Source organism: Oryx dammah, unplaced genomic scaffold (genome assembly GCF_014754425.2).
Source record: "Oryx dammah isolate SB20612 unplaced genomic scaffold, SCBI_Odam_1.1 HiC_scaffold_27, whole genome shotgun sequence".
In the NCBI taxonomy this organism is placed as follows: domain Eukaryota; kingdom Metazoa; phylum Chordata; class Mammalia; order Artiodactyla; family Bovidae; genus Oryx; species Oryx dammah.
The window spans coordinates 28,156,049-28,183,980 of NW_024070211.1; the positions used below are offsets into that span (position 1 = coordinate 28,156,049).

The following is a 27,932-nucleotide window of genomic DNA, read 5'->3' on the forward strand; positions in this document are numbered from 1 at the left end:
GGAGTCCAACTTGATCCCATCGGTGGCGCCAAAGCCGGGTTGGAAGATGGTTGGTGTCGCAGTTCAAATGAGGTTGCCTGGCTGGTCCATTATGGGAGAGCCACGGGCAGGGCAGTTTCTATAAGAAGTCGGGGGGCAGCAGGCCTCACGAGTGACACAGCCAGATGCCCCTATGGCATCTGGAATGCAAACAGCTTTATTGATACCTGAGAAAAGTGCAGGAGAAACACTCCTTCTGACCACCTGGCCCATCCCCTGGGGCCAGGTCAACTAGAGGCCAGACTAGTCCTCTCACCCTGCCCGTGCGCCGGGGGTCATCCGGGGCCTTGCTGGCCAGTGCCCAGAGGTCAGACAAGTCAGCAGCCAGAGTCTGGAGAGAGGACATCTGTAGCCGTGGCTTCCACGGCAGGGGCGGGGCCAGCCCGGCAGCCTCACTGGTCAAGGTCCAGAGCCTCCTGGGTCACAGTTCGGAGTCCAATGGAAAACAGTTCCTCCCAGGGCTTCCGGATCCAGGCCAGCAGGGCCGTCAGCTGCTCCGGACACACAACTCGGAGTGCCCAGAAGCTCTCCAGCCGGGACACCTGGCATACAAGCAGCAGTGAGGTGAGACACACGAGGGCCATGCCCAAGCATGGAGGCAGCGGAGCGGGTCTCAGGAGGACCCACTGCCCCTCCCGGTTCAAGGCCTCTTCTCGTCCCCAGGCCTGTCTCTCTCCAGAAAAGATCCTGACTCTGAGCTTTTAAAACAAAACCCAATTGGCACTGATGGATGACCCCCCAAAAGGGCTTTCTCATTTACCACTTTGTGTCTTTAATCCTCCCTGCTTTCAGACTGTCAGTTCTGGGGTCAACTCCAAAGAGTCGCTGGGACTTAGTCCCTGGCTCTGTCATTTATGACCTGGGCCCACTGGTTAACACCCTACCCCCAGCCTCAGAGTCCTCAACTGTAATTGAGCTAAAAACCATACTGCCTCCTCACGTAGAGGCTGGTGCACAGGCCCAAAGAGACACAAACTCCAAGTGGCGCCCGCTTCATCAGGGCCTTCGAGCTCACACAGTGTCCCCACCGCCCGTAACTGCCTCCTCACTACTGTTCACACCCCGCAACGCCTCCTAGGTCCCAGCACCCTGTTCTCTGCATCCCCGCATCATGACTGCCTATGGTTAGGTTCCCTAGAGCCCAGATCCTAGTCTTCCTAGACCCACTTGCCGCACTGCCCCCCACCGCCGCCTCCCCACCCCTCTCATTCGCTCCACACCTCGTCGTAGAAGACCAGCCGCAGGGCCTTCGGGGCCACGCGATACAGCAGCACAGAGCTCAGGCTGCTGAGGGGCTGCTGCTCCCTGACGCTCACTGAGGGGCCTGGCCTGGGGGGTGGGGCCTTCTCAGATGCTTCGCCAGATGCTGCTGGAGAAGGGGGCTCTGCCTGGGACCCTGCAGGGTCCTCATCTAACAGGTACAGGGTGGACAGAGTCAGCAACAGGGACACAGGGCAGGCAGCAGGTCCTAGGGTATAAAAGACAGAGTGAGGCCCAGAGAAGAAGGCCGTGAACAGCCCAGATCCTCGGGCTGGCGTCCCAGTCTGCTTCGGAGAGGAGGAGTGACCACACTGAGGCAGCCACAGCACGGCCTGTGCCTCTGGGGGCCACAGTCCTCCCTTTCCCAAACTCCAGGGATCTCTAGCCTCCAAAACCTCTGAGACCCAAGGAACTTGGGTCTCAAGAAGGAACTTGCCCCACTCCCACCCCTACATCAGAAAGATGCACCCGCTCTCCCCTTCACCAAAAGGGTAGGACGGGGCAGACTTCCCACAAAGCCTGGGCCCCGAAGCAAAGGTCCCTGAGCAATGAGACACCCAATGTCACGCCCTGGACCCTCCAGAGAGGCCGGGACACTGAGACTGTTACTGGGTGGAAGTCCACATCCCGGCACTGTGAATTACTACAAAGGCACGAAGAGGTGCCAGGGCGCTGGAGGGCTGGCAGGCCGGGGCCAGATCTTACCTTCAACCAGGAACGCTCGAAGGTAGAAGAACCCGGGAGGCTCTGAGGAAGAGTCTGTCTTCAGTAGTGGCCTGGGGAGAAGGCAGCAGGCCCAGGAAGGAGCAGTCAGCCACAGGGTGGGAAGAGCCACAGTGGGGGTGGAGTGAGGAGAAGGCGGCAGGGCCAGGTCAGGAGGCTCGGGCACTCAGGACTCCACCCGGGGCTTGTGAAGGGAGGGGCTGTGCTCCACGAGCAGCCATCTGGGCCTAGCCTGGCCTCAGCCCCCTCCTCAACTCACCAGAGCCTGTGCTTCGGGGTCACCTCCTCCTCCGTGGCGCTGAAATTGCTCCTCCGCGTGGGGGGCAGGGACTGCAAGACATCTGGACAGAGCCAGCCGGGGACAGGGAGCCCTCAACGACTCCGGCTCTTCCATCCCAACCTCTCCACACCTTCCCATCCTCCGCGCTGCGGAACTTCCAAGAGGGATGGGTCCTGTTACCCATCTGTCTTCACTGCGGGCGCCACACTTGGCGCTGCGGTCCACAGCCCCTCGACCCGGCCTCCCTCCTCCCCCTGCCCCTGCTCACCAGTGAGCTCCTCCAGGAAGGCCCGGCAGCACTTGGCCTCTCGGGGCAGCAGGACACAGGCCCCCGCCCCAGCTGCCCACTCCAGCCGTAGGCTCTGTCCCGCCAGGCCCAGCTCTATGTGCCGCAGGTCCTGCAGGGGAATGGCCAGGGCCGGCTGCAGCCAGCTAGCCGGGGGCCCGCTGTGGAGACGGAGAGGGCAGAGTGGCAGGAAAGAGTGAGAGCAGAGTCAGAGCGTGGGGGCCCGGGCCCTTCCCTGGCAGCGGCCCCGCCCACTCACCAGATCTCCCCTGTCACCTTCAACACGTAGAACCTTTGGTCAGACACAACCACGAGACACAGAAATTCCCCGGGGTGGCCTGCCAACGCCAGCGGCACCTAAGGGGAAGAGGAGGTTGGCAAGAAACAGAGAGGGCTAGGGAGGCGGCCGGCAGACTGAGGGCCGAGCTCCTGGTGACACTGCTCACCCATCTGGCCTCCGTCGGCCTCGCTCTCTAGCCCACAGCCCCGCCTGCACTTGGACCCACATCAGGCTCTGAGCAGGTCTCCCTGACCGCCATCTCGCCCCTTCCAGCCCACCCTCTGAGAGGACTGCCGCCCCCAAATACAAAACCCACCGCCACTCCCCAGCTCCCCAGACTTCAGAGGCTCCACAGGCCTTGGGATCAAGTCCGAGCTACGGCGGCAGACACCAGATGATGCTTCCAGGCTCCTCTCAGGACACCTGCCCTGCCCACACCCTGGCTGCGCCGCTCACAGTCACTTATCCCCACCAGCTCCTCTCAGGCCTCAGAGCAGTTGCTGCCTCCTTTCCCTAGAACACTCTTTTTCTCCCTCCGGTCATTCATCCTGCAGGAAGGAGAGGCTTCCCAGGCCCGCACAGGCTGGATCAGATGTCTATCAAGGACCTGAGCCTGATTCTGGCACAGGCACACCTCATCGTGGCTGCCTGGTCCTCATCCCAGGAGAGACGATGGAAAGCAAGACTGCAGTACTCTAGGTCCTCGGTATCCTGCAAGTGCTCACAGATCCAGAGAGGGATCTGTGGCAACAATGGCCAGAGGCTGCGCCAGACAGCCCGCAGACACCGGCTCCCATGTGTGCACCACACCCTGTGAGGTGAGCAGCATCCTCCCCGTGGGACAGGGGAGACTTCGAAGGCTCAAATACCAAGGAGCAGGTCCAGAGCCACACTGAGAGTCACTGCCGGCATTCAAACTGGAAGCCGGGCCTGGTGGCTCCAGAGTGACCGCCCAGACAGTTTGCTGTGCTGGAAACAGGCAGGGGGGCAGAGGGCAGGGCCAGGCTGGCACAGACCTTGAGGCAGCACTGGAACTCCTCCTGGGCATCGGTGAATACCTCGACGTCTAGGAAGAGCCGGAGTCGGTGGTCCACGGAGCGGAGGCCGCAGCGCTCAGGGGCTGGGGGTGAGTGGTGGGCCATCAGCCCGCCCAGGCCACCCAAGCACCTCTCCCCCAACACCACCTGTCTCTGTTCGCCTAGACTCACGTGGGCTGAGGCTCCAACTGTGGTGGTCATGGGAGGCCAGGGCCTGGGATGGGGCACTGCCAGCCCCATTGCTGGGGTCACTGTGGCCACGAGCGTCGTGGACAGCACTCGGGGACTGCGAGAGGACTGGGGATTGCTCTTCTTGTCTCCGCTCCCCACTGGGGGTTCCCGGGGACACAGCCAGAAGAACCACGTGATCACTACCACAGTACGGACACACAGCAGATGATTCTGAAGGGCAGATGAACACAGCTCATCAACCACACACACACATACACATATACACACACATAACATCCCTCCCCCCCGACCCCGCCCCACTCTGCTCACAATACTCCCTCCCCACTCTGGGACTCGCCTGGGCCCCATCTCCAGCTTCACACGCTCCCCATGCTCCCACCCGACCTGATGCCCTCAGCAGGCCAAACTGCTGACCAATCACTCCCCATCCTAGTGACAGATGAGCAGGCCCACAAGCTCAATACACCTGTCTTCTCATTTCAGGAGGCCCTTTCAGAGAGGGCCACACCCACCCAGGCCCTGCTGTGAGGCCCTTCCACAGCCCTGGGCTGAGCATGTACTTGAAGTCTGAGAGCCCAAAAACAACAGATAAGGGTCCAATTCCAGGTTCTCTGTGCTTGGTTCCCCATCTGTGAGACGGGGATGATGCAATCCTAGAGGATCATCAGGAAGAGTGAATGTAACTGGGTAAAGAAACCAGGACACAGATCAGCGGCGAGATAAGAAACACTCTTTGAGCAGCTATGACATGCTGGAATGTGCTAGACCCTTTGACAGCTGTATCAAAACTCTCCTGACCCTATTGTGCAAGTAGGAAAGCAAAGATGGAGTCACTGATGAGCCCTGCCAAGGCCACGTAGCTGGGGAAGACCTCGGTTCTAGCCAGGCATGGTTCCTGGTGCTGTTCTGTCACACTGAAATCTCCTCATGTCATGGGGCAAGTCCATCCTCTTCTTTGCTCAGACGAGGTGACTGAGGCTCAGATGAAGAGAGACCAGAGCACATAGGAATGTACAAGACTAACACCACCACCAAAGGGACGCCAGGACCACATGACCCTTGGAGTACAGACAGGGTCTGGGACAGGGTAGGGCTGTTTCTGTTATACACACTCTACTGCTGGGCTTGCACCTGCCCAGGCAAGTTCAGGTTGGAGAATGAATGAAGAGGGCTCAATTTCTGAATAAAATTTAAACCCCAGTTCCAGCTACTGCCAGGAAAAGAAAAAAAAATGTGATTAATAAAAATCAAACATTTCAGTGCAGGTGTTACCAAGAATATTTTTTTCCTCTTCAATGTCTTCAAAGACACAGCTTTTTGACTGGTCTGCAATGGAAAAAATCTGTCATCTTAACAAACAGGATGTGAAGAAATGCCATGAAGTGTTACTCAAGTGACTCACAGGGTCAGTCAGGGAAGGACAACCTAAGCCCCCTCACACAGCATCCCACTACAGCTGCCAGACAGCCCAGCGCTGCAGGGAGTGCTCTTATGTTTTACGTGGCTTCTGAAATAGTAGCCCTAAAAAGGAGGGAAATGCTCCAAGTTATGGAAAAATAATGGGTACGTTTAAGCAGTTACAGAGATTGTACTTCCTGACTTAAGAGAAAAAGAGGATGTTGTTTTTTTTTTGTAAATGTGGCAGGCAGACAGTTTTAATTTTTCCTCCAGGCTGAAAAGTTGCCCCCCCTGCCCCGCCCCGCTCCTTTCTTCCCTAGGGCTCCCCCTCCACACTCCCAGCTCAAAGCCATTTTCCCTGAAGCAGCAGGAGGCGCATGGACACTGAGGTCAAGGGCAGGGCTGGTACCTGTCTTCCGGAACAGCGGCCTCCAGCCTTCCTCACTGTCCAGCCCCAACCTGGGCTCCTCTGACTTGAACTCACGGCCACAGCGCAGACACTGGAGTCTGTCCCCTGGCAGGGCCCCCACTTCCTCAAGCTGATGTTGAGAGGTGGCTGCTAGGGTCAGCACAGCTAGCAGCTCCTGAAACACGGTGACCGGACACAGCCGTGAGCAGGACCCGAGTCCTCAGGCTTCCAGCCTCCCCCAGCTGCCTGGGCCCTGCGCTAGGTTCCGTCACCTGGACAGCCGCCTGGGCATCCGGCTCCAGCACCACGTAGCGACGCAGCTGCCGGTCAGGGCAAATGTAGGAGAAGCGGAGAACTAGGATGGGGCCCTGGGGTAGTGGATCTGAGCCCTGCACAGGAAGAGGTGGTCAGCAGGATTAGGGTTATGCTGAGAGCATGACGGAAACAATAGCTCTGGACTCCGCAAAAATGCTTTTGCTGACAGCCACGCTGCAGCCCAGGAGCTCTGCCCCTCAGCCAAGCCTCCAAGTCGCCCGGGGCCTGCCTCTGCCCCCTTAGTGCCCCTCCCTGGCTCCAAGCGCAGTGACAGAGCATGGGAAACACCCGGCCCAGTGCCTGACCAGGTTGTCAAGAGTCAGTTCCAGAAAAAAAAGCCTAGCACCCCCTCCAGAAGCTCTGCTCCTTACCACTCACCTCAGGCACCTGCTCACTCTGGGTCTGGGTCTCTGCCTCTATCTCAGCTGCCTCCAGACTCCGGAGCTCAAGCCGTTGCAGGGTTCGAGCTGCTTGTAGTTCCACCTCAAACAGGTGGCCTGTAGTGACCCAGAGAAAGCACTCCCTGCCCCGCACGCCCTCAGGCCCCTCCAGGGGACACACCAACATGGGCCGGCAGAGCTCCACTGAGGAGAGACGGAGAGTGGGACATCGTAAGAAGGGAGAGGCGGCCAAGACTTGGCCCTCGCTATGGGGCAGCCGTCCACCCCTACACTTGGGCCCTCCTGACTCCTGGACACATGACCACCACCTGGCTCTGGGCTCCCTTGCGGCCAGCAAGTGCTCACCCTCCACTTCACTTTGCTCCTCTCCTCCCTCCTCTTCTCCCTGCTTCTCCAGCTCTTCTCCTTGCTTCTCCAGCTCCTCTTCCTCCTGAGGCTCCGGCTCCGGCCAGACCTCCTCTGCTACTTCCTGTGAAGACTCCTTCTCAGGGGGTGGAGGGCTGGGCACAGGCCCTGGGCTCAGGGCGTCCGGGGACAGCGTGTTGAGGGCAGAGGCCTCCAGGTGATTCCGATACTGCAGCCAGTCGCAGCCAAACCGCTCCCGAAAGCTGCTCATGAGTTCTAGCTCCCGATGCTGCTGCACAAACCACCCTGGGCAGGTGCGGGAGCACACGGCTTAGCAAGCCCGGCCCCACCACAACCCCCAGCCACCCCATCTTCTGGGCGTGCTCCTCAGGGTGAGGTAAAAAAGTGGGTGTGGTGGCAGGGGACAGCCAGTTCAGAGGGAAGCAGAAGTCTGCCCTTTCAGCAGCAGGTGCTGAAGCGAGCTCTATGCGACACTGCGGTCACATGCAACTCAGAAGTACAAAGCGCCTGCCACTTAGAGAGATTCGAGAGACAGGGCAGCACATTTAAGGTCGGGAGATGTCCTCTAGTTTAACCCAGCTTTTCCCAAACTGATGGGGCCACGGGATCCTCTCATTATCTGACCCGCTGACATCCAACAAAGATAACATTCCCTGAAAAACCCTTTGGAAAGTGCTGCCCAGGAACAGTCTCTTCTCCTTTCCCAAGACTGAAACAGGAAGGACGACGAGGTCCCCACAATGCTCCACTCCACCAAAAAGAGAAGTCCTCCCGACTAGGAGACGAGTGCGTGGGACTGAGGCCTGGGTGCTGGGGGTGGGCTGACTCACCAGCCGGGGAGGGGTCCAGTGTCCGGGGCTCCGGGTCGGTGTCACTGGGTTCCGAGATACTCGCCCGCCTCACGCGGACTCGACTCTGAGGTTCAAGAGGGACCCCAGGTTCTATGAAAGCCAGTGGCCTCCCACCCAACCCACCCAGAATACCCACCTGCAGGCAAAGACATGCCCTGACCACTCCCAGGACCTCTGTAGCCCAGAGCCCCCGTAAACACACCCAGGCCCAGGCATGAGGCAGCCTAGGACCCCATTTACCTTCACCTTGTGGAGCCGGGGCTGGGCCACAACACCGCCTGACGAGGGGCTGTCACTCAAGTCAGGGCCACCAGAAGTTTCGATCGTACTCCCCACTGGCCAGGGTGGAGGTGGTACCAAGGTGCTGAGCCCAGAGGACGTGGAGGTCTGGTACGGGATAATAGGAAGGAGACAGAGGTTAGAGCCAGGGCACACCCCTCTTCCGCCCATGCTCACTGATGGGGCCTACCTTCCAGCTGATCGGACAGACCCTTCCTGGACACCCCTCTGTTTCCCTCGGCTAACGCCCTCCCTTCACCTCTGCCCCATCACTCCCGCCACACGAACCTGTAAATCAGTCAGTGACAAGGCCTTTCCATCGAGAAGGAACTGAGCAGAGATAAAAGGGGAGGGCGGAGTCAGTGGGAGCACACACTCTGGGGAGCCCCTAGCCAGGCTTGGGAGCCCTCCTTGTCCTGTAAGGACCAGCAGCTTCAGTGAGGGGGAAAGGCATAATAAGGCAGCAGTTTGAGGCCTCGGTCCCTCACCAAGGGATGTGGGGAAAGACAAGAGCACGCAGGGGTGAGGGAGGCCTAGGCAAGAAAGGGAACGCAGAGCAGACGTGGGCAGACCACTCACCCCAGCAGCAGTATCCCTGGCACGGGGCGACAAGTACCGGGCGGTGGCCACTCGGTGCTCAGGGTGGAACCACAAAGGGTTCCCCTCCAGGTAGAGCTGGGCACAGGAAGAGGAGACTGAGGTGGGCCTGGGGCCTCCTTATATGAGGAAGGGGGCTGACCCACTCAGCATGTGGGGAGGGGGGGCATGAAGCCGGCTCCCCAGTCCTCACCTTGCGCAGCTCTGTCAGCAGCCACAGTGGCGCCAGCTCCCTGTGTCTCTCCAGCAGGTTGTAGGCCACATCCAGGTGCCGCAGGTTCCGCAACTGTTCCAGGCCTGGGGCAGAGATGAGAGGGGAGGTGTGAGCAAGGCTGTGGCTGAGCAAGGGTGGAGGGGCGTGGGGTGGGGTGGAGTGGAGTGGAATGGAGGGGGCGTGCTGGGGGAAGGCACGGCAGAAAGGCCAGCCTGGGCACCCCACACCTGTCTGAAGGCCGCAGGAGGCTCTGGTAGGCACACGGATCCCAGGCCACCCCGAGTCTCATACCGCCCCCATTCCCTTCCATGCTGGACTGCTCCCCCGCCCCAGCACACTCCCCCACTCACCATGCAGGCTCTGGAGTTCATTGCCCCGAAGAATCAGGGTTCCCAGAGCCGCCCCTGAGGGTCCCACTTTCGGCACCAAACGCAGGTGGTTATAAGAGATGTCCAGGTGACAGAGCTCAGACAAATCCTGGGAGGGGATAGAGGGGGCAGTAACGAAGAGTCTCTCCTTGACCACACTCTAGCCAGGCTTCTCTGAATCCTCTTCTTGACTAAGCCTCAAACTTGGCCTACAAAGACTACAGAGTCTTAGCACAAATGATTTCACCTGTCCCTCTATCAACCCCCACATTAAGGCGAACAAATCTACCAGTTTCTCACAGCTCCAGAATGATCAGCCCCAGCCCCCTGACGTCACTGCCCAGGAAAACTCAAGGTGGCAGAAGGATTTAGTTTGCTTCAGACAACAGCAGAAAGATAGGGCCCAGCTCTCTGCCTCCATAGGGCTTTGACAAGAGCCAGTTAGCAAACCAGACAGGTCCCCATGGATGAACACCCCTTCCTGTTTTTCGTACACATCCACTTTCCCCACTTCAGAGGAACCCGACTAGGGTTTGGTCAAAGAGAGAATCTGCCCAAGTCCCCACTGTCCCACTTCCCACTGCCTCATGCTCCCTTGAAAATGCTCACCTCTGCACAAATCAAACTGGAGTTTAGTTCACACCGAAAAGCTTATGACTGATTAAAATAGTTTTACTACTAATTAAATATCAACAATAGTTTTTTGCCATTTTAACCAGAATCCAGCTTTATCTCTGACAGGGAGACATGGGAAAAAGGTTCTTCAAGTTCACCATGAAAGCCTTTACTGAGCTAGACCCTGAGCTAAGTAACATCAGGTACTCTTCACAATCATTTTCATACTATAAAAGTAAGTACTCCTATGATGTGTACTTTACAGATAAAAAAATTGAGAGGTTAACTAATTTGTCCCACAGAGATTAGGAGTTGAGGTTTGAACACTTACGCCAGAGTCTGTGCCTCCAAAGAGTACTGCCTCCCAGGATGCGACTCCATGGGGAGTAGGGGTGGGGAAGCAGGGCGGTGGCAGGTGGGAGGCAAGAGCAAGGTGGGAGCAAAAGGAGTCTGGAAGGGAAGGTCTCAGCAGAACAAAGTGGAGGCCCAGGTGGCACCCGCCCAGCCAGGCTGTTCATACTCACCATCAGGAAGCCCTTGCAGTCTTGGACTTGATTGTGGCTCAGGTTCAAGAAGCGAAGAGCTGACAAGAGACGCTTAGCGGGGATAGGGACAGGAAGCAGAAATCAGACGTCCCCAGGCAGCCAACTGGCCCTCCACCCTAAGGGCCCATCCCTGTCGTTCCCCAGTTTCCCAAAGCCCCTCCTGAGGCTCACTCACCAGGGAGCTATCTAAGGCAGTCAGGGCATTGTAGCTGAAGTCAGCAGACAGCAGAGCCAGCCAGGGCAGGGCAGAGCAGAGGTCACCGCCGCAGGCTGACAGCAGCTCCTGCACAGACAGGTGGGTGCTATTACCTCCACTCTCTGTCCCCCACCACGCCAAGGCCACGCTCTGTCACCTGGCCATGCATTCACACTATATACTGGGCTCTGTCTGGAGATGCAGACTTAAAGAAAGCCCAAGGCCCCCTTCCTAAGGAATGTGAGCAGACAGAGCAGCGGGGGAGACAGACGTGAGAATGTCGAACACAATATGCTCGGTGTGACTATAAACTAGACAGGCACAGAGTGCTGTGGGAACACAGCAGAGGGAGTGAAGACACTGTCCAGCAGGAGGCAGGAGGCAGGGCAGGCTGCAGAGAAGCAGGAACATCAGAGCTTGGTTCTCCATGTCCCTCAGGACAAAGCTGCCGGGCTTGCCCCTGACCTTCCTTACCTCTAAGGCCTGGAGGCTCCTGCTGCAGATCAGGGTCTCCAGCTGGGAATAGATGCCACGGAGGCCACGGAGGCAGTGGAGCGGGACACCTCGGAGCTGGAGCAAGCGAAGGGAAGGAGGCAGGGAGGGAAGGAGACTGAGCTTCACAGAGGACAGATGTCTCATCCCCACCTCCCAATGGGGAGGAGGGGAATGATGACAAAGCCACCTATGGTTCAGGGCAGCCTTAAATGGAAGAGTAGGTGGTGCACCACTGCAGAGCAACAAGCCCACTTCGGTCTGCCCCCCACACCCCACCAAGAGGCCACCTCCCTGTCCCTGCCCCAAATGTCTGCTCAAGCCAGGTTTTGTGCACCAACATCCCCCAGTGCCCCATACCTCCAGCTGCCGAAGGGACTTGAAGGGAAAAATTTTGATGGGCCCTGAGAGGCCAAGACCTGGGACATGGACCAGCTAAAAAAAAAAAAAACTACTCAGGTCACTGAGGCCCACCACACATCCCCTTCCTTGGCCTCCCTTCCCTAGCGCTGCCAAGCACAGCTCTCCCCTCACCTGGGTCTGGGCCCTGTAGATTTTGTGCATGAGTGCCACACCCCCAGCCCCACCTCCACTCTTCTCTTGTGCTCTCAGTACCCCCGACCCCATCCCCATCCCAGAACCTTGAGTGAAAGCGTTTTCTGCAGCACGTCAAAGAGGAACTGAAGCTGGAGGATGATGGGCGAGTCAGCGGGGTGGGAGGGCAGAGCCACAAATCCTGTCTGGCCAGGGCCCCATGGCCCCAGATGCAGCTCAAATACGTGGTTCAGGTGCTGCAATGTGGCAGTCAGCAAGGTCAGGGTGCTATGGCCAGACAGCACCACATCCCCTACAGGGATAGGGGCAGACAAGAGGAGAACATAAGAAAAGGCTCTTTCCATTTATTCTAAGACTTATGACCCCAGGAAACAACCACTCCCATCCATAACCCAATCACATTCTCCACAACAGGATCAAACTTCACCACTCTTCCTCGCTCAAGTCTTCAGTGGCTCTCCGCTATCTTTCAAAACGTCCTAACTTTTCCGCCTGATAGACTGCTTCACTACAAGACTCCAGCTTTTCTGAATTTCCCTTCGCCTTCTGCTCAAAAGAGCCTGGCATACTCACAGTGCTGGCAACAGCACTGGTTCTCAGCTTCCTCATTTTCTGACACACCCCCTTCCACTCTGCCCAGCTCAAGACCCACCTTCTCCAGGAAGCTTTCTCAGCAAGCACCACTGCCGAACTTTTCACCATAATTACTCACTTTATGTGAGAGCGAATGAGAAGTTTTATCTGTATTTCTTTGTCTCATTGTACAAGGAACATGTGCACTTACAGAAACTTTCAAACAACACTAATATGCATGCCAAAAAAGTAACCACTCATTTAAGCACTAAGGTATTGCTACTGCTCTCCACGTTAAAACTGCCTTCTCTCGTCCTTGAGGGCATCTTCTGGTATTCATTACTGCATCTAAAAAAACACAGCTACAAGGTCCTACTGTATAGAGCAGGGAGCTATATGCAATACTTTGTGATAAACCACAGTGGAAAAGAATAGACCGTATATGTGTGTATAACTGAGTCACTTTGCTATACAGCAGAGCTTGGCATAACACTGCAAATAAATTATACTTCAATAAAAATAAACAGGTAAAACTACAAGGTAGGTACAGAGATTTTTAAGTTTCTTGGAAAAAAATAAGGATTGACTAGAACGATTTTGCAGAAATAATACAGAGAGATCCCCATACCCTTATATGTAACCACCAATGGTTTTATTTTATATGGAGTACAATAACAAAATCAGGAAATTAGCATTGTGGACAAGGTGTACATATAGTTCTATGCCATTTTGTTACATGTAGGTTCCTGTAACTACTACCACAATCAAGATATAAAACTATTCCATCACTGCAACGCTCTCCCTCCTGCTACACCTTTAGTCACTTCTGTGCCTGTGCGCATGGACTCACACACACACACACACCCCATCAGCGCTAACCTCTGGAACGAAGTCAGATTCTTGCTAAATAAGTTATCAAATCCTACAACCTTGTATGAAGGATTTTCTATGTACTAGACAGTAAGCACAGATACAGACAAGGTTCAAGGACTCTCTCTACCCCGAAAGAGCCTCCCAGTCTAGAAGAGGAGATAAGACATGTGCACAGTTAATACTATAAGCCAGAAAGTAAAAATGCTATATGGATACCATCAGCAGGAGTGCAGAGAGATGGAAAGGTAGCTAACATTGAATACTATGTGCCAGACATAAGTTACTCCATTTAAACTTCACCAAAATCTCCTAAAAAGCACTGTTAATACCGTCTTACAAATATGGAAACTGGAGCGCAGAAAAGTTAAGAATCTCAATTGAGATCATAAATCTGATAGGAAGTTGTTATTTCCATCTGTTCTCAAAGCCAACCAGAATTTCTACAACTAAGGCCAACCATTCCTGAACAACTACAATGGCTCCAACTGTGCCTAGGCTCGGAAGAAAGAAACTACAATAATTACCACCAATTCTGAGTGCTTACTATATATGCAATCACTGTTCAAAATGCTTTATATGAATTAAAATGAATCCCCATAGCAATCTTTCAGTTAAGTACAATCAGTATCCCATTTTGCTGATGAGGAAGAACTAAGGCTTAGAAAAATTGAACAATTTGGTCATGTTTGAAAGAGCTGGGATTCCAACCCAGGGGCTTTTAATTATCCTATACTTCATGCTTTGCCACTGTCAACTACAAATTGGAACTTGCCATTGGCACTTGTCATCCACCTCTACAAGGATTAAATCATGTGCTACTGCAGCTGCTGATTCTCGACATCCCCTGAAAAGAGTTTAGGGTGGAGAGGAGAAATGAGGAGCTCGGTGCTCTGGAACAACAACAACAAAAAAAAAAGAAAACAACCTAGCATCACAGGTCTTCAGATAGTTAGATATTTTCAGGAGCCAATTTTATTATGAACCCAATTCTTGTATCTCTTCACATCTAGCACTCCTCATAAAAACACTAAAATCCTTCGTGGTGACAATTGCTCCCCAACACTAGCAGAAATGGTCTGCAAAAAAATATGTGCTTGATAGCATTTACTCTCCCTCCACCAAAATCACATATATACTGACCTTACTCCCTACCTCTTTGGAGCAGTTTCTCAGAGCTATCTGAGATGCTAGTTCATGGGCTATAGTCCTCATTTTTCCCAAATAACACTTTTTTTTAAGTTAGCACCTCAGATCAACGATTATGACTAGTCCTTGGTCTAGAAGGGCTTACGGCCAAGTAACGAGCACTCCCCTCTATGAGTATCAGAGAACGCATGAAGAAAAGTGGCACCCAAGTTTGGCCTAGAAGGATGGCTAAGGTTTAGGCAGTCAAAGACAAAGAGCGACAAAGCGAACAAACTCTGGGAGGAGTAGAGAAATTAATTCTTTGACACCCAAACCCTCGTGACCCTAAACAGCTGTAACCTCATGACTCCTAACGAGCCATGTCTCTGGAACGTAGGAAGTTGCCCCTCTCGCCCAGCCTCAGCCCAACCGGAAGTTCACTCACCGGACTCGCGCAGAAGCCCCGCGAGCTTCCACACCAGAGAGTCCCGCGGGGCGGTCGTCATGGCCACAGGACGCTGGGGGCGGAGCCAGAGAAAAGAGGAAGCGGAAGAGCTTCAGGTGGTAGCAGTGCCAAAACGCCAGGACGTCCGCGCAAACCGAAGCCTCGCGGAGGAAAAAAAAAAAAAAAAGGCAAACTAGAGGGCGAGAAAGAGCTCCTCTTTGGTTCCCTTTCAAAGAGCATTAGGCCTGACCAGCCAGACTGACCTTCCTGTGTGATCCTCCCACCAGCTCTACCGCCGGGCGCCTATCAATAATAGACAGGAAGTCCCGCCCCGGAAGAGAGGCGCTCCGAAGGGACGGCCGAAAAGTAAGCCTTGCGCTGCCGGAAACTATGCCGTAAGTCGTGCGAACGTGTCGAATGGGGGTGGTGCCCGCTGGTTCGGGCGAAGGCGGTCCATTCGCCTCTCAGCTGCCTGAGCCCAGACCCCAATCCCAAGCTGGGCCTCCGCCGTTCCTGCCCCTCTGTGGGCCCCGCAAGGCCTGACACAGCCACTGAGCTCGGCTGGGGCCGCTCTGGGTCAGTTAGGAAAATCTGACTCCTTGTTTGCAGACTGGGCGGGGAAGCAAAGTTGAGAGAAAAGGAGTTTTCTGTTACTGAGGAAAAGACTTATCCAAACACTTCATCCGAACACTCCTTTTTCAGTTAAAGGAGAGCGTGTCCGCCATGGGAGGCAGTTTTTTCACATCTGTGTGAAAGAGCTGGGGGTGGCGGAGGCGCCATTTCTGGGGTCCCTTCGACCGTTTTTCCTTCATCTTCATCCAGACTCGCTTTTCTTTTTCCTTCGTGAATATCATCCTCTCACATTAGCTTCGTAACGCTCCACGTGCACCACGTCCTTTATTTTTCCTTTGTTTCGACTCCTAACACTTGAATTTAAAAGTTATTGTTTCGAGTTTGAAAATGTGAAAATAGATTCACAAAAGCCTGTGTTACTTGGGAACGTCATTCAATTAGTAACCGATAGCTCCGAGACTGCCGAGTTCCCATTGTAGCTTTCACCTGGTCCTAGTCAAATACAGACGTCGACTACAGAATTAACGAGTAATGCCTCTTAACAGAATTTCTTGTTTTTAGGGAGGGTTTTGTTTTTTTTTAATGTAATGGCCAATCTTCTGATTTATTTTTAAAATTAGTGGTAGGCCAGTTGAGAATAGGAATAAGGTCATAGTCATTTTTATTCCGAGTTACAAAATTTGAAGGATCTTCTTTTCTGAAGACAAAATAATTGAAATGGCAACTTATGCGTCTAAAGCACACAACTTTGCGACTATGGCATACTATATGTGACATGAACCCAGAGCCTAAAAGAAGTGAAACAGACTAAGGAAGCACATCATGAACAGCAAAGCAGGATACAAATATAAAGTAACAGTGGGACCTCAATATATTTTTGTTGATTATTAATCCCATAAAGGTGATGATTGTCAGTCCCAGTTTATCAAGGGCCTGGAACTAGGGAGTGGCTGGAACTAGGGAGTGGGTTCTCCCATAGGGCTACTGCTAATTTTAACCTTTTCAGACAAGGAGAGACAGATTGTTTTGATGTTTCTGACACTGCAGTGCTTTGAAATCAATTTCAGGGGTGCCTCTCCAGCCCACAGAGTTTTTCACCATTCATATGGGTAGCCACCACCCCCGACCCCAAGTTCCCTAGCCCCACCCCCACCCCCCACCAGATTTGTTTTGCATCCTCTTGAATGTAAAAGTGGGAGCAAAGAGCAGCAAAGAAAGCTTAACTGGAAGAAGAAAATAGCTCCTGATAGAAGCAGCAACTAGAGACTAAGCAGCTTTTTTCCCCCCAGCCCTCTGTGAGGCCCATTCCCCTTTTTGCCCTTGCCTGGAGGGGAGGCCTTGGCCACCTTCCAATGAATTCTCCCCACCCCACCCGACTCCCTTTTTTCCCTCTAAGTTAGAGTGTAAAGTGCTGCCATAAGGACCTGGACTAAGACAAAACCTTTGCAAAACTTAAAAGTCTTAAACGGAAAAAAATTACCTTTTTACCATAACAGAAAAAAAAAGACGGCATACACCTATATTTTGAGAAATATGCAATATCTATATGAAGAAAACCAGAGAATTTTAAGGACATTAGAAATGACCTAAGTAATTGAAAAGATAACATGTTCTAATGAAAAGATTCAATATTATACCGATGTCAATTTAATTGGAACTCAACAAGTTGATTCTAAAATTCCTCTGGAAGACTAAACATATGAGCACTGCCAAGAAACTTTGAGGAGAAAATAGAACAAGAGGCACTTAGAGGGGCCATGCCCTACCAGATAGCAGAGTGACCTGTGAAGCCACAATAACCAAAGCAGCATGATACTGACAAAGAGATAGACAAATATCAACAGAAACAACTAAGATTACATGGCAATTTTTTTTTTTACTCTCTCTTTTTAGTCGCTAAGTCATTACCAATTTGCCACCCCATGGACTGTAGCCTGCCAGGCTCCTCTGTCCATGGCATTCTCCAGGCAAGAATCCTGGAGTGGGTTGCCATTTCCTCTCCAATTGACTTTAATGGTATAAAAAAGTTGTTCCATAGTTTTGGAACAACTAGCTTTCCATCTGAAAAAAACTTAAGTTCCTAACCTTATATCACACAAATTAAATTCCAGGAGGATCAAAGAGCTAAACATTGTTTTAAAAATTAACTCTAAGGACTGTTTAAAGTTTGAAGTTCAAATTCACCTCTTAAAGAATTATTATCTTAATTTAAAAAACATGCAATGTCATTTCAAAAAAATTATCCTTAGAAAATAATATACAGGCCTTGCTACTGCATAATTGCATATTGTTCAGTTGGTAAGTCATGTCTGACTCTTTGCACCCCAAAAGCTGCAGCATACCAGGCTTCCCTGTACTTCATTACCTTCCTGAGTTTCCACTGAGTCAGTGATGCCTTCTAACCATCTCATCCTCTGTTGCCCCATTCTTTTGCTCTCAGTCTTTCCCAGCATCAGGGACTTTTCCATATTATCATGAATGAAATTATGTTTCTCAAAGAAATGCTATGACATTATGCTCTTAATTTACAAACACCCTTCTGAGTTTTATGCCACAGGAATCACACTCCACCTAAAATCAGAAATGTGCATCAGGTTTCATCTCCATATTATTGTGTGAGGAGGAAAGTGAGCTATAAGCAGCTTTCACTGCTAGCTTCCCTGACACCTCAAGTTCCCTGGGGTAGCATCCGCAAAATGCTTGTTACTAAAGGGGTAAAGGAAGTTTTGCTGGTGACTAGCTTAGGCAGCAAGGAAGGAGAGAAGGAAGGAAAGGTATCTTCATACAAGAATGACAAAATCAGCCACCAGAGAATGTAAACCTCACCATCCTGGTCCAGTGCTTGTTTGTTTCTGCAGCCTTGGAGCGTGCAATCCCCTGGACTGTTGCCCATGGGGGAACAGAAGTAATAGTTCATCTTTAGGACGTGAGCCTCATCATCTCTGACCTGGACCTCACCACTCTGGTGCAGCAGCCTCCTGCAGCAGATCAGATGACCGAAACCTAAGGATTCCTTCGTAATGAAAATTTCACACTTGAAATTGCATTGTGGGTAGAAAGGGTGAAACTGGATGCTTTCTTTTGTCAACTAGGTATCTTCGTGGAGTGGAAAGGCAAGGGTTGGGGGAATATGGAAGGGAATGAAGAGGTGCAGATATTAATCTCCAAAAGTAGATTTTGGTAAAAGAGTTTGTACTAGTAGTCTGTGTGCCTGGCACCCACAGCCCCAGAATTCAGTGGTCAGAGGCAGTCTATGTTAGAACCACATATCATGTCTCTTGGCTCCGCTCCCAGACTGAGCCACAAAAGACTGGTCCAGAAACTGAAAGAGTCACCACCATCAAACATACGGGACAAATCAGCAGTATTGGAGGAGATCTGGCTTGAGAACTCTGTGTTGGACCACAACTAAGCAAGCCCATCCTGCCTGGTTACAGGAGAGACTGAATGTTAGGTGCACAGAGGGAAAGCTGGAAAGGCAGAAGCCAAGTTCAATGCAAAATCAGCCAAAGCCTGAGAAGGAACAGCTGGCTGAGAAGCTGCAAAATAATGTTTCAGTGACCCAGCAGCAGCCATGCTCACCCAGCCCAGGAGGAGTTGCAGTTCTGCACAAAGTACACTGAGGGATTCCCTGAGTGGCTTTATAGTAAACCTGAGGTCACCTGATAGTGCCTTTACTTATTTTCACTATCTATCCAGCAGCCCATGGAATCATCTGAAAAGAGGGCTAAGAAGGACTATAAAAAGATTGACCTTGGATTTAATTCAGAACACAAAAAGGAAAAGATGGTATGAGAACTACATTCACTGTTCAAGCTCATGGGAAAACAGCAAAAGCCAGATAGGAGATGAGAGTGGAGGCAGCTATGGAGAAGAGAAGAAAGCGGACAAAAAGTCACTGTTTCAGGCATAACCCATACAAGACCTGTTGACAAAGACAGGTACACATGTGACAAATGTCTGCCATCTCAGTTCTGCCTACATGCAAGGCTGGAGAGAGGAAAGAAATGGTACACAGCAAGGGAAGAAGCTGCAAATAGAATAGCAATAAAAACCTGCAAAGTGAAACTAAGACAAGTGAGATCAGAGAGCTTAGGGTCTCCAGGACCGAGGAAAGGGGAAAGGCAGAGCCTGCTTTGGAATCTCAGAGCTTTTGTAGAACCTCAAACTTAGAGCACTCTTTCATTCATTCGATCAGTATTTACTGAGCCCTGACTATGTGCCAGATTCTGTGCTGCATTGCGGGTAGATATAGATGACAACAGTGCGGCTCTTGTTCTCAAGAGCCGGCAGTGTGACGGAAGAGAGAATCCACCAATCACATCTCAACATTGTATGTGCTTCCTATCATTTCTGTAATAAATGACACCAAACAGTTGCTTGAAGCAACACATGTTTATTAGCTTATAACTGTGAAGATCAGGAGTCCAAAATGGATCTCACTGGGCTAAAAATTAAAGTGTCCTCGGGGCTTTGTTACTTTCTGGAGGTTCCAGGGGAAAAATCTGTTTTCTTGTCTTTTCCAGTTGCCTGCATCCCTGGCGGGCAGCCCCCTTCCATCTTCGCAGCCAGCAATGATTGAGTCTTTTTCACATCACATCACTCTTGACACTGACCCTTCTGATTCCCTCTTCTCCATTTAAAAAGGATCATTGTGATTACACTGGACTCACCTGGGTGCTCCAAAATAATCTTATTCTGTGGTCAGTTGATTTACAACTTCAGTTCCATCTACAATCTTAATTCTCCCTTGCCATATAACATAACATTTTTAATTGAATAAATTTGACATATAACATTGTGTAAAATTATTAGCGTGTACATGTAACATTTGCCCAGATTCTGGGAATTAAGACATAGACTTCTTTGGGGGGAGGGGCCATTATGTTGCCTATCACAGCCGTGATGCATGTTATAGTAGAGATAATGATATGGGAAATAGTGATATGGGAAACTGAATTCCTGCTGCAGTCTCTCCCTCTCATCCCAGATAGTTAGAAATAACAGAAAACATATACAAATAGGTAAATAAATTCATAATCACCCTGGATAACAAGGAGGGCCCTTAGTGGGCCAGAAACCATGAGGAGTCCGGGAAAGAAGGATGGCAAATGGAAACTGGACAGACAGGAAGATCACAGTCCCAAATGTGCATAACAATCAACGGCCGCAGGAGCTGAAAACAGTGGCAAGAGCATGCCGTGCCCAGAGAGGGCGGATCCTGGGAGCTCCTGGCCTCAGGAGTCATCAACAGAGCACTGATTATTCAGCATGCTGCAGCCTGTCAGCCACTCCACACATGCTCTCCCTTCTGGTCTCCTGGGGCCACGAAATTCCAGCAGGAGTATATGCCTTCAGGCGGGAGCAGTGGATGGATAGAAGATCATCAGATGGAGAAAAAGGACAGTGTTCTTGGTGGCTGCTGACATAAAGGAGGAAAAGGGAGCACCTGATTGTGGAAGATGAGCTGCCAAAACATCCTGCTGCTGCTGCTGCTAAATCGCTTCAGTCGTGTCCGACTCTGTGCGACCCCAGAGACGGCAGCCCACCAGGCTCCCCCATCCCTGGGATTCTCCAGGCAAGAACACTGGAGTGGGTTGCCATTTCCTTCTCCATTGCATGAAAGTGAAAAGTCAAAGTGAAGTCGCTCAGTCGTGTCCGACTCTTAGCGACCCCAGGGACTGCAGCCCACCAGGCTCCTCCATCCATGGGATTCTCCAGGCAAGAGTACTGGAGTAGGGTGCCATTGCCTTCTCCCCAACAATCCTACCTCTGAGTATATGCCCCTGCCCACAGTAACTGACAAGATGATGATGTATACCATGACATTATCTCATACCCCTTTTGCTAAAGAGTGTACAGTCATACAGGAATCTGAGGTAAAGGAGGAGCTTCCAACTAATAATTACCAAACATTGGGAGAAAGCATCTTAAAAGAGACAGCAGTGCATAGAGGAACTTTCATGCAGTGAAATAAATCATAGAGTGAAAACAAGACTTTTAGAAGAATTATAACATTCTTGGGTGGAAAAAGATATCACACTGACTTTTTCTTATCAACTGAAAAATTGAACATGATTATGAAGCAACAAAAATCCTCAAAAGAGTGATCAGAGTAAGCTCAGGTAAAGGATACATGTGTGACCAGAAGAACTGAGCAAATATGTGTTTTTTCAGCACATAGCTCAACACCAAATATACAAAGTTTTGTTGTTTTTTTTTTTAACTAAGATACCCAGAGGATTGATCTAACACTTTCAACATCAGCTAATAATAAGGCTCTGAAGGAGACAATAGAAAGAATATGAAAAGAAATTATACACAAAGGAACAAAATATCCTAGAAATGAAGAAAAACAAACAAACATGAATCTTCAGTTTGAAAGGTCCCATCAAATGCCAATTAGGATCCCTTTTACAAATTAACATGAGATTTAGTGTGACACAATTTCAGATGCGTGGTAAGGAGGAAATCTTGAAAATTTCCGATGGGGGGGAAAAGATAGATGAAGTACAAAAGTATGAGAATCATATGAGCATTAAGTCTCATTGAAAACCAGGATACAAGAAGCAGAATTTTTCAAAATTCAGAGGAAAAAATCTTTGACTCTAGAGTTATACCCACAGCCCAACCATCATCATTCAAGTGCAAAAATAAAAAGACTTTTTCTGTTGCAAAGGACTCAGAAAGTTTATCACCTACAGACTTACTCTGAAATAAATAATAAGGTAGGTCAATACTAAGAAAAATGAGCCCAAGAAAAAGGCAAAAAGCAATGGTCAGCAAAGACTTCAGTAAATTTATTCAAACTAAAGAACTTCCCAGACCAGGAATCAAACCAGGGTCTCCTGCATTGCAGGTGGATTCTTTAACAACTGAGCTGTCAGGGAAGCCCTCTCAAACTAAAGAGTAGGACAAAATGGGGGTGGGGGGAAGGGTGTGGGGAGAAACATTAAAAGGATAAGAAGCCAGGAGCTGGTGGCAGATGGTGAAGGCAGCACCTTGCCAAAGAGTAGGAAAGGAAGTCTTCAGAGCTGTGGCCCGCACAAGCACAGAATTTGCAGAATTTATTAAAAGTATGAAGATCTTGCCAGGAAACCTGAAAACAACCAAAGCGATGATTTATCAAGAAATAAATTAGCAGAACAGTATAAAGACAAAGTGAAATGCAAATCTTCCAAATCTGATAGACCTAAAGTTAAGTCTTTAAGAGCCCACAGACTTTTCCCCACTACTGAGGAAAACATTCACTTAAGGAGCTGACGACCACATCATTCCGTCACCACATCATTTCATTGTTAAGGTTCTATTCAAGTGAACATGGATACAGGGGATTACATATAATTCAACTTTCTACTGCGAAAATTGTGAATAAGCTAAAGAGGCAAGGGAACATGGGACTGCCTCGCTGAGTGAAGCCTCAGGAGCTTTGGGTCATGAGAAATGTAAGTCATCTATAGGTGGAGGATAGAGATTGGGTCATTCCTTTTGTAAGTGATCTGAATACATCAATGGAGAAAATCAGCAGCCAGATGTTAGATTCTGCTTAAACTGTGAAGCAGCAGCTTCAATTTATTTGATGGAGAATTGAGTCCTTACAATGACCGAACAAATGTTTGATTTCTGAAGTCCGTTACGAGAAGGTAACTGTCTTTGCATGTATGCCTGAAATTCAGCAACTAATATTATAAATCCTTTAAACTGGCATTATTTTATTCATTTATTTTTAATTGACTGATAATTGCTTTACAATATTGTGTTGGTTTCCGCTGTACATCAGCATATATCCCCTCCCTCTTGAATCTCCTTCCCACCTCCAACCCCATCCCACCCCTCTAGATTGTCTCAGAGCACCAGATTTGAGCTCCTTGTGTCATGCAGCAAATTTCCACTGGGTATATAATTTTTCATATGGTAATGTACATGTTTCGATGCTACTCTCTCTGTTCGTCCCACCCTCTCCTTCCTACAATGTGCCCTCAAGCCTGTTCTCTATGTCTGCATCTCCACTGCTGCCCTGCAAATAGGTTAATCAGTACCATCTTTCTAGATTCCATGTATATGCTTTAATATATGATATTTGTATTTTTCTTTCTGACTTGCTTCACTCTGTATAATGGACTCTGTGTCCATCCACCTCATTAGAACTGACTCAACTGTGTTCCTTTTTATGACTGAGTAATATTCCATTGTATTATATGTACCACAACTTCTTATCCCTTCATCTGTTGATGGCCATCTAAGCAGCTTACCTGTCCTAAGTTCAGTTCGGTCACTCAGTCATGTCTGACTCTTTGCAACCCCATGAATCGCAGCACACCAGGCCTCCCTGTCCATCACCAACTCCCAGAGTTCACTCAAACCCATGTCCATCGAGTCCGTGATTCCAGCCATCTCATCCTCTATCGTCCCCTTTTCCTCCTGCCTCCAATCCCTCCCAGCATCAGAGTCTTTTCCAATGAGTCAACTCTTTTCATGAGGTGGCCAAAGTACTGGAGTTTCAGCTTTAGCATCATTCCTTCCAATGAACACCCAGGACTGATCTCCTTTAGGATGGACTGGTTGGATCTCCTTGCAGTCCCAAGGGACTCACAAGAGTCCTCTCTAACACCACAGTTCAAAAGCATCAATTCTTCGGCACTCAGCTTTCTTCACAGTCCAACTCTCACATTCATACATGACTACTGGAAAAACCATAGCCTTGACTAGACGGACCTTTGTTGGCAAAGTAATGTCTCTGCTTTTGAATATGCTCTCTAGGTTGGTCATAACTTTCCTTCCAAGGAGTAAGCGTCTTTTAATTTCATGGCTGCAATCACCATCTGCAATGATTTTGGAGCCCCCCAAAATAAAGTCTGACACTGTTTCCACTGTTTCCCCATCTATTTCCCATGAAGTGATGGGACCAGAGGCCATGATCTTCATTTTCTGAATGTTGAGCTTTAAGCCAACTTTTTCACTCTCCTCTTTTCTCTTTCATCAAGAGGTTCTTTAGTTCCTCTTCACTTTCTGCCATAAGGGTGGTGTCATCTGCATATCCGAGGTTATTGAGATTTCTTCCAGCAATCTTGATTCCAGCTTGTGCTTCTTCCAGCCCAGAATTTCTCATGATGTACTCTTCATAGAAGTTAAATAAGCAGGGTGACAATAGACAGCCTTGACATACTCCTTTTCCTATTTGGAACCAGTCTGTTGTTCCATGTCCAGTTCTAACTGTTGCTTCCTGACCTGCATACAGATTTCTCAAGAGGCAGGTCAGGTGGTCTGGTATTCCCATCTCTTTCAGAATTTTCCACAGTTTATTGTGATCCACACAGTCAAAGGCTTTGGCATAGTCAATAAAGCAGAAATAGATGTTTTTCTGGAACTCTCTTGCTTTTTTGATGATCCAGCGGATGTTGGCAATTTGATCTCTGGTTCCTCTGCCTTTTCTAAAACCAGCTTGAACATCTGGAAGTTCATGGTTCACGTATTGCTGAAGCTTGGCTTGGAGAATTTTGAGCATTATTTTACTAGCATGTGAGATGAGTGCAATTGTGTGGTACCTGTCCTAGATGTTGTAAATAGTGCTGCGATGAACACTGGGATACCTGTGTCTTTTTCGATTATGGTTTTCTCATTGTATATGCCAGATAATGGGATTGCAGGGTCATCTGGTAGTTTTATTCCTAGTTTTTTTAGAAATCTCCATATTATTCTCCATAGGGCTGTATCAATTTACATTCCCACCAACAGTACAGGAGGATTTCCTTTTCTCCATACCCTCTCCAGCGTTTATTGTTTGTAGATTTTTTGATGATGGCGTTCTGACCTGCGTAAGGGAGGGTGATACCTCATTGTGGTTTTGATTTGCATTTCTCTAATAATGAGTGATGTTTAACATCTTTTTGTGTGTTTATTCAGTTCAGTTCAGTTCGTCGCTCAGTCGTGTCCGACTCTTTGCGACCCCATAAATCACAGCACACCAGGCCTCCCTGTTCATCACCATCTCCCGGAGTTCACTCAGACTCATGTCCATCGAGTCCATGATGCCATCCAGCCATCTCATCCTCGGTCGTCCCTTTCTCCTCCTGCCCCCAATCCCTCCCAGCATCAGAGTCTTTTCCAATGAGTCAACTCTTCTCATGAGGTGGCCAAAATACTGGAGTTTCAGCTTTAGCATCATTCCTTCCAAAGAAATCCCAGGGTTGATCTCCTTCAGAATGGACTGGTTGGATCTCCTTGCAGTCCAAGGGACTCTCAAGAGTCTTCTCCAACACTACAGTTCAAAAGCATCAATTCTTCGGCACTCAGCCTTCTTCACAGTCCAACTCTCACATACATACATGGCCACAGGAAAACCCATAGCCTTGACTAGACGGACCTTAGTCGGGAAAGTAATGTCTCTGCTTTTGAATATGCTATCTAGGTTGGTCATAACTTTTCTTCCAAGGAGTAAGCGTCTTTTAATTTCATGGCTGCAGTCACCATCTGCAGTGATTTTGGAGCACAAAAAAAATAAAGTCTGACACTGTTTCCACTGTTTCCCCATCTATTTCCCATGAAGTGATGGGACCGGATGCCATGATCTTTGTTTTCTGAATGTTGAGCTTTAAGCCAACTTTTTCGCTCTCCTCTTTCACTGTCATCAAGACAGTGTTTATTAGCTATCTGTAAAAACTGGCATTGCTGCCAGAAGATTTCAAAAGAAATTCCTCTGGAGCTTCTGCAACTGGTTCAGAGTGGCCACGTGAACTTGGGTATAGAGGAGTATCAAGATCAGTAATACATATAATCTAGAATAAGATTCAAGGCTTTTAGGAGATAAAGCAAAAACTTGGAAGCCTTACTCCTGAAATCATTAATACACCTTCCCCCCAGAAAAGAAGTCAGTACTTAATGCAGTTGTTCCTCTTAAAAATTCAGTGCCAATAACAAAAATTCCAGCCAATGAGAGTCATTTGATACAAAGATTCAACACTACACCCAGGATCCTGGATGTTCCAGACTTTATTGTACACTCTGTCCTGAATTTGCAACTTTTTACTTATTCTTGGCATTCATTTCCAGAGAGTCAACAAGAAACAGATAATTCTTCATGCCTTGGTACTCCAGCAACTAAAATAATATTATTCCTATCCAAGCAGTAGCAAATTAGAAGGATGGTGTGCTGTATTAATAAGAAAAATACTTCCAGCATAAGAGCAATCAAATTATTTTTATTACTTTCCAGATGCATTTTGGTTTTATTGTTATTCTATCTTCCAGCCTTAGTATAGATACATTTGGACCAGGAAGAGGTCTTGAGATAAATATGTTCCAGTTTGCAGGGCTGGTTTATGTTGAAACTTTTAAACATCCAGGCAAACCAGTTTGTTACAAGCTCAGTGTTAATGTAACAATATTTGTTTGCAGGGGCAAAAAATGAACAAAACCCCTTTTGATAAAACATTTGGTTAGAATTTGCATTGAAGTCTCTCTATAATGTTTTGACCAATAGCCATTAAGAAATCTTTTTGTCAAAACAAGTTTTTTTGTGATATATACTGAAAAGTATTTATATTCTGATTTGAACTAGTTTGATCATTCAGTAATTATTTCTCCTATTAAGATATTATGCATCTTTTAACATTGATTTAACTATATATTACCAAGATTAAAAAAATACAACTTGGCATTGTTACATGTAAAGCCATGACCATCATAAACTAGATACACAAAGACATTAAGGTCAGTAATCCTTGGAAAGATGTGTTAAGCAACATTCTGTTTAGTTATTTATGGCTGTGCAGGGTTTTGTTGTGGCTCATGGGCTCTTCCTGGTGTGCGGGCTCTCTAGTTACAGCACACAGGCCTTGTTGCCCCACACAATGTGGGATCTTAGTTCCCCAACTAAGGATTGAACCCACATCCCCTGCATTAGAAGGCAATTCTTTATCACTGGACCACCAAGAAAGTCCCTAAACAGCCCTTGAAAATCGAGTAATTACAGTCTTTTTCAGAGCCTGTCTTGATCACACTCATTTATTCATTGAACACATTTTTCTAGGGGACACACATATATATTGGGCTTCCCTGGTGGCTCAGCAGGTAATGTGAGAGACCACAGGTCTCTCACCTGCAATGTGAGAGACCTGGGTTCGATCCCTGGGTTGGGAAGATCCCTGGAGAAGGGAAAGGCTACCCACTCCAGTATTCTGACCTGGAGAACTCCATGGGGTCGCAAAGAGCCGGACATGACTGAGCAACTTTCACTTCTTCACTTTCATTCTAACTTTTCAACCCAGAATATATTCTACTCCAAGACAAAACTAGTGTAGAAATTCAGGAATGTATTATTCATCAATCATACTGAATCTAAAGAATGATCCACATAAATATTTGAAATTCTGCTGGAGCCAAGTATTTCCTGGATGAGACAGACTACATCAGGAAGCAGAGAAAAGCTTTTCTTCTTCCCAGACGCCACTTCATCTTTGGTCACTATTTCTGGTTAGTCTTCTGTTAACTGCCATAACAGAGCATCACAAGTTTGGTGGCTTAAAAGAACACAGATTAATCACCCTACAATTCCTTAGGTTAGAAGTCTGATATGGGTCTCCCTGAGCTAAAATCAAGGTGACAGCAGTGCTGCTTTCCTTTCAGGAGGCTTGAAGGAAAAAATCA

The 27,932-nt window shown here is 49.2% G+C and overlaps 1 protein-coding gene and 1 pseudogene across 4 annotated transcripts; one reads left to right on the forward strand and one right to left on the reverse strand.

Moving 5' to 3' along the window:
* Window positions 1–152: 152 nt before the first annotated feature.
* LOC120854324 (serine/threonine kinase 11 interacting protein) lies at window positions 153–16,357 on the reverse strand. Of its 4 annotated transcripts, none has more exons than XR_005718956.1 (25): window positions 14,715–16,357; window positions 11,785–11,990; window positions 11,504–11,578; window positions 11,126–11,221; window positions 10,631–10,738; window positions 10,435–10,506; window positions 9,278–9,404; window positions 8,907–9,010; window positions 8,696–8,791; window positions 8,405–8,446; window positions 8,078–8,224; window positions 7,817–7,901; window positions 6,966–7,271; window positions 6,598–6,803; window positions 6,177–6,293; window positions 5,905–6,079; window positions 5,370–5,423; window positions 4,077–4,307; window positions 3,885–3,988; window positions 2,848–2,945; window positions 2,571–2,749; window positions 2,282–2,457; window positions 2,005–2,075; window positions 1,260–1,507; window positions 153–581 (listed from the first exon to the last, which is right to left on the reverse strand). XR_005718956.1 is itself a non-coding variant. In XM_040228236.1 (25 exons), the coding sequence occupies exons 1-25, from the start codon at window positions 14,773–14,775 to the stop codon at window positions 432–434; spliced, it is 3,240 nt and encodes a 1,079-aa protein (XP_040084170.1). In that variant the 5' UTR covers window positions 14,776–16,351; the 3' UTR covers window positions 153–431. The 4 variants fall into 4 exon arrangements, 3 of the variants coding, with proteins under 3 accessions (XP_040084170.1, XP_040084171.1, XP_040084172.1); XM_040228236.1 differs by having other exon boundaries at window positions 2,282–2,363; window positions 14,715–16,351; XM_040228237.1 differs by lacking the exon at window positions 5,370–5,423 and having other exon boundaries at window positions 2,282–2,363; window positions 14,715–16,349.
* LOC120854097 lies at window positions 14,774–27,920 on the forward strand (annotated as a pseudogene).
* Window positions 27,921–27,932: the final 12 nt, after the last annotated feature.

Coding starts and splice junctions, on each gene's coding strand:
- LOC120854324 (XM_040228236.1), bottom strand. CDS start 14,775: ATGACGACCGCCCCGCGGGACTCTCTGGTGTGGAAGCTCGCGGGGCTT. Junction 7,272..7,816: donor ACTGGACCCCTCCCCGGCTG/GTGAGTCAGCCC, acceptor GCACCTGCCCAG/GGTGGTTTGTGCAGCAGCAT. Junction 2,364..2,570: donor CTTCCTGGAGGAGCTCACTG/GTGAGCAGGGGC, acceptor GGCTCTGTCCAG/ATGTCTTGCAGTCCCTGCCC.